The 6,610-nt window shown below is 36.7% G+C and overlaps 1 protein-coding gene across 2 annotated transcripts in view; it reads left to right on the plus strand.

Moving 5' to 3' along the window:
* The window catches only part of USP18 (ubiquitin specific peptidase 18), a 47,580-nt gene extending 44,327 nt beyond the window's left edge, over positions 1–3,253 (plus strand). For both annotated transcript variants that reach the window (XM_059404975.1, XM_059404977.1), the window contains one exon: positions 2,444–3,253. In XM_059404975.1, coding sequence (XP_059260958.1) covers positions 2,444–2,489 — 46 coding nt within the window. In that variant the 3' untranslated portion in view covers positions 2,490–3,253. The remainder of the gene's footprint in view (positions 1–2,443) is intronic.
* The last annotated feature ends 3,357 nt before the right edge of the window (positions 3,254–6,610 follow it).

Below are 6,610 nucleotides of genomic sequence, written 5' to 3' on the forward strand. Positions count from 1 at the left end.
TTTTCCAAAGTGGCTGCACCAATTTGCATCCCCACCAACAGTGGAAGAAGGTTCCCCTTTCTTTACATCCTCTCCAACATTTGTTGTTTCCTGTCTTGTTAATTTTGGCCATTCTAACTGGTGTAAGGTGGTATCTCAGTGTGGTTTTTATTTGAATTTCCCTGATGGTACTTAAAAAAAAAAGATTTTTATTCATTTATTTGACAGAGAGAGAGAGAGAGAACAAGAACACAAACTGGGGGAGTGGGAGAGGGAGAAGCAGGCTTCCTGCTGAGCCGGGAGCCTGATGTAGGGCTCGATCCCAGGACGCTGGGATCATGACCTGATCCGAAGGCAGATGCTTAATGACTGAGCCACCCCGGTGGCCCTCCACTTTTTCACTTTCAATTTGGAGGTGTTTTGGGGTCTAAACTTTGTCTTTAATAGACAGCATTTTGATGGGTCTTGTGTTTTTTTTCTTTCTGATTCCCCATGTCTTTTGATTGGAGCATTTATTTAGTCCATTTACATTGGGAATAATTATTGAAAGATATGAAGTTAGTGCCATTGTATTACCTATAAAGTTGCTGTTTCTCTAGATTATCTTTCCTTTCTGGTGTATGTTACTTTTGGGCTCTCTCTTTGCTTAAATTATCCCCTTTAATGTTTCTTGCAGGGCTGGTTTAGTGATTCTTTTGGTTTTTGTTTGTCCTGGCTCTTTTTTTTTTTTTTTTTTTTTTTTGTCCAGACTCTTTATCACTTCTTCCACTCTGAATGACTTGCTGGATAAAGTATTCTTGGCTGCATATTTTTCCCCTTTAGCATGTTGAATGTATCATTCCAGTCCTTTCTGGCCTGCCGGATCTATGGATAGGTCTGCTGCCAGCCTTATGTTTTTACCCTTGTAGATTAAGCATCTGTTGTCTTAAGCTGCATTCAGGGTTTTCTGTTTGTCTCTGAAAATTGCAAGCTTCATTATTATATATTAAGATGTTGACTTATTTTTGTTGATTTTTGAGAGGAATTCTCTGTGTCTCCTGGACTTGAATGCCTGTTTCCTTTCAAGTTAGGGAAGTTCTCCTCTATATTTTGCTCAAGTAAACCTTCTTCCTCCTTTCTGTCTCTTTTTCCTCTGGGACCCCAATTATTGTAGTATTGTTTTTCTCTGTGGTGTCACTTATCTCTTGAATTCTTCCCTGTGATCCAATAGTTGTTTATCTCTCTTTTTTTCAGCTTTTTTGTTCTCCATAATTTTGTCTTTATCACTGACTCTCTCTTCTGCCTCATTTATCCTAGCAGTTAGAGCCTCCATTTTGCATTGCATCTCAGTAGTACCTTTTTTTATTTCGATCTGATTAGATTTTAATTCTTCTGTTTCTCCAGAAAGAGATTTTCTGATATCTTCTTTGCTTTTTTCAAGACCCATAGTATCTTTATTACCATTCTAGTTCTGTTTTATTATCAGATTCTGATTCTGACATCTTACTTATATCCACATTGATTAAATCCCTGGCAGTAAGTACTGTCTATTGTTCTCTTTTTTGGTTGAGTTCTTCTGCATTGTCATATGTCCACAGAATAGATGAAAGAGACCAGAAAAGGTAAAAATAGCAACAGTGACTCTAGGAAGATATACACTAAACAAATTGGAAGAAATTAGAAACCAGAAAAGAGAAAAGAAAAAGGAAACATTTTTTTCATGTGTTTGTTAGCCATGTGTGTATCTTCTTTGGAGAAGTGTCTGTTCATGTCTGCTGCCCATTTTCTGATGTAATTGTCTGTTTTTTGAGTGTTGAGTTTGAGGAGTTCTTTATAGATTTTCCCAGCACCATTTATTGAAGAGACTTTCTTTTTTCCACCGGTTTTTTTGTTTTTTGCTTTGTTGAAGATTATTTGACTATAGAGTTGTGGGTCTATATCTGGGCTCTCTTAAGGAGGGCACCTATTGCCCTGAGTGTGGTGCATAAATAATGAATCTTGGAACACTGAAAAAATAAAATTAAAAAAATAAAAATAATAAAAGAAACAATAAAATTAAACAGAAGGTGAACAGAACAGAATAATAAACTAGATCCTGGGTATATTTTGGTCTGTTTGTCAGAAGAAACTAGGTCCCAAAATTGTAAAGAAAGAAAAAAATATATATATACACAAATAAAAATGAATATAATGAAAGCAGTCAAAAATGATAAATATATATGATATAACTGTAAAAATATCAATTAAAAAAGACCTAGAAAAAGAGTTAATAAAATAAGAAATTAGGTAAAAAGGAAAAAATTTAAAACTGAAAAACTAAAGAATCATGAGAAAAACCCAAGAATTCTAAATACTGTTTTTCCTAGCACTGACTTGATTCAACAACCAGAAACTTTTCTGATGCTTGTCCTATCATGAATTAGTAATGTGTCAATTAACTATGAATGTTTCATTTCTGTTATGCTGTTGCATTTTTTTCTTCTAGGAGAGAAACTGCTTATCTTCTGGTTTACATGAAGACTGAGTCCTAATGGATGTACCCTAAAACTTCAGAGACTGACAGAATTTCATTTTCCTCTCTATCCCTGGATCTGTTGACTCTTCCATGAAATTTTGCAGTGAGAAGAAGCCTCATCTTCAAATTGTGTAAATTGTTTATAATAAGGGGTAATTTAACAGTAACTTTGCAGGGGTCTTGATCAGTCAGAATAGATGCTTCCACCTCTAGACCTTTGGCCATATGGCTGGGGAAGAGAGTGGTCCTTGCTGTGGAAGATATTAATTTTTTAGTTAGGGTAGTGTGGGAGCCCAGATGCTCCTACGGGAGGAGAAACCAGGCCTACAATGGCAGTGGGAGGCATTCAGCGGGTAAGGGGCAATGTTAGGGAGGTATTTCAGTATTTTACAGCTACTGTGACAGTACTGGTATGTACTGGTAGAATATGATTTTTGTTTATAATTTGAAACTATTTTAGGGGCGCCTGGGTGGCTCAGTGGGTTAAAGCCTCTGTCTTCAGCTCAGGTCATGATCCCAGGGCTCTCTGCTCAGCAGGGAGCCTGCTTCCTCCTCTCTCTCTGCCTGCCTCTCTGCCTACTTGTGATCTCTGTCTGTCAAATAAATAAATAAAATCTTAAAAAAAAACAATCTACCTTTAAAGCTATTTTAGAACACATATCAATTCTATAAAAGTCAAATGTTTTGTCACTGCTATTCATTTATGTGACAAATACATACTGATCACCTACTCTCCTTAAAATAGCGTGCTAGGCACCATAGTGAATAAAGTTCTTTTTCTCAAAAGGAGTTTGCAGTTTAATTCCGGGGCGGGGGGTGATTAATATACATTAAATACAAAGGGTTTGTGCTTCAGGAGTTGAAGGACAGTGAAATACTTCTATTGTGGGGCCACGGGAGAAGCCATGAAGCTGGAAAGGGGGTTAGGATGGAGGATAGTTCATGTATATGGGTAAGCATACACAATGACATGGCTGAAAAAGGCAAGGCTCAAGGTTCAAAGATTATCCACAAACCTGGCTTCCCTCTACCAAGGAAGCATTGGAGACTGATAAGCCTAGGTGGTAGGTGATGCTCAGAACATAGTAGGGCTTGAACTGCTAAGAAGTTTGGATTCAATTTAATAGGTAATGAAACATTGAAGGGTTTTAGAAAGGAAAGGAATATTTAGTGGTAAAATATTTTTTGGTAAAATGAATCTGCTAGAGACTGGCAACAGGAATTAGAGACAGAGATGGTAGTGTAAATGCTAAAGTCTCTAGAGCCATTTTGGGGGAGAAATGGATGTGGACAATGAGACAAAAAGGGTCCATGGGGACTCCAGTACCACCCTGGAAGGTGAGGAGGGTAGATGTTACTATCCCCATTTTACAAAAGAAACAGTTGAGACATTCATATGTTTAATGACGTACTCAAGATTTCATATTTGATAAATGGCAGAGTCAAAAATTCCAATATAAAATGTGGGTTATTTATTTTTATTAGCAAAATAATTAGCCATGCAATAACAAATTCTCACTGTAAAATATTCAAGCAATATAGAAATATATAGAATCTCTTCTGTAGAGCTAACCATTATTAAACAGGTATAAATTAGCTTCCTAGCACTGCCACAGCAAATTATCACAAAATGGGTGGCTTAAGACAACAAATTTTTCTCTCTCATGGTTCAAGGAGACCGGAAGTTCAAAGTAAGGTATTGGCAAGGTTGATTCCTTCTGGAGTCTCGGAGGGAGAATCTGCTCCAGGCTTCTTTCCTAGTTTCTGGTGGTTACCAGCAGTCCTTGTTCATTGACCTGTAGCTAATGTCAACTCTCTGTCTTCATCTTCACATGATCTTCTTCCCTGTATGTCTTCATATGACATTTGTATAAGTATAGCAGTCATTGGATTTATGTCCCACCCTAATCCACTGTGACCCCATTTTTACTTGGTTAATTATATCTGTGAAGACTCTATTTCCAAATAAGTTTACATTCTAGGGTTCTAGAAAGACATGAATTTTTGTGTGACACTATTCAGTGCAATGCAAGGTGTGTATGTCACTAGGCTGTTTTCTATGCATTTGCATACATATATCACATACATAACTTTTACATAATAAGTTATTCACTTAATGACCTATAAAATCTTCTTGGAAAAGTTGCATTTAATTCCATAGATAGGTATACTATATTTTTTAGATTCTCATATTGGTGAATGTTAAGGGCATTTCAATTTCTTCAGTATTTAAGAAATGCAGAATGAATGACCTCCTTTAAACATCTTTTTGTACATGTATAAATATTTCTGCAGGTACTGAGAAATAAAATTAGGTCAAGGCATGGGTTTCTAAAATAGTACTAGATACTGATAAATTGACTCCAATTAACACCAATAACTTATGTTACGCTGCTGCCTTTTTTTTTTTTTTTTTAAAGTAGGCTCCGTGCCCAGCAATGGAGCCCACCATGGAGCTTGAACTTGTGACTCTGAGATCCAGACCTGAGCGGAGATTGAGTCAGACGCTTAACAGACTGAGCCACCTAGGTGCCTCTAGGCTTCTTTTCCCCCCAAGTTTTTTCTTTTTAATTTTTTATTTATTTAAAAAATTTCTTTTCAGTGTACCAGAATTCATTGTTTATGTACCACACCTACTGTACCATGCAATAAGTGCCCTCCATATTACCCACCACCACGCTTACCCAACCTCCCACCCCCCACCCCTCCAAAATCCTCAGATTGTTTTTCAGAGTCCATAGTCTCTCATGGTTCATCTCCCCCTCCAATTTCCCCCAACTCCCTTCTCCTCTCCATCTCCCTATGACCTCCATATTATTCCCTATTCTCCACAAATAAATGAAACCATATGATAATTGACTCTCTCGTTGACTTATTTCACTCAGCATAATCTCTTCCAGTCCCGTCCATGTTGATACAAAAGTTGGGTATTCATCCTTTCTGATGGAGGCATAATACTCCATTGTATAAATGCACCACATCTTTATCCATTCGTTTGTTGAAGGGCATCTTGGTTCTTGCCACAGTTAGGCGACTGTGGCCATTGCTGCTATGAACATTGGGGGTACAGATGGCCTTTCTTTTCACTACATCTGTATCTTTGTGGTAAATACCCAGTAGTGCAATTGCAGGGTCATAGGGAAGCTCTATTTTTGATTTCTTAAGGAATCTCCACACTGTTTTCCAAAGTGGCTGTACCAACTTTTATTCTCACCAACAGTGTCTTTGTCTACATCCTCTCCCAACACACATTGTTTACTATCTTGTTAATTTTGGCCTAACTGGTGGTATCTCAATGTGGTTTTGATTTGAATCTCCCGATGGCTAGTGATGATGAACATTTTTTCATGTGTCTGTTAGCCATCTATATATCTTCTTTGGAAAAATGTCTATTATGTCTTCCACCCATTTTCAAACTGGATTGTTTTTTGGGTGTTGAGTTTTACAACTTCTTTACAACTACCCCTGCAAATGACATATTTGACAAAGGGTTAGTAACACCAGATTTCAAGTTTTATCTTTTGTCATTCTGAAGAATCTGGATTAAATTTGATCTTTATAGATTAAGACAATTAAACTTCTCTCCATGTTTATTGACCATTTATCTTTCTTCTGTGAATTTCTTGTGATGTCCTTTGTCCTTGTTGTGTTTTCCTTTTTATATAAAGATTGTTTGCTTTAATTTATTATTTTTTAACTGATAAGCATTTTATTTTCATTTTATGGTGTGTGAGTGTGTAGAATGCAGCTTTTTAAAAATTATGTTCAATTAGTCAACATATAGTACATTAGTTTTTGATATAGTGTTCAACTTTTCAAATTTTAGAGAGAGGAAAGTGAGAATGGCAGGGGTGAGGGGTAGAGGAAGAGCAAGAGAGACAGTTCTCAAGCAGACTCCCTGCTGAATGTAGAGTCCAGTGTGAGGTTCAATCCCAGGTCCCTGAGATTATGCCCTAAGCTGAAATCAAGTCAGTTGCTTAATCAACTGAGCTACCCAGGCTCCCCAAGAGTTTGCTATTTTTATTTTAACTTTTTTCTTCCTAGATTTATTGAAATTCAATTTAGTTAACATATAGTATAGTATTAGTTTCAGGAATAGAATTTAGTGACTCTTCACTTATAAATAAAACACCCAGT

Source organism: Mustela nigripes, chromosome 6 (assembly GCF_022355385.1).
Source record: "Mustela nigripes isolate SB6536 chromosome 6, MUSNIG.SB6536, whole genome shotgun sequence".
Lineage (NCBI taxonomy): Eukaryota > Metazoa > Chordata > Mammalia > Carnivora > Mustelidae > Mustela > Mustela nigripes.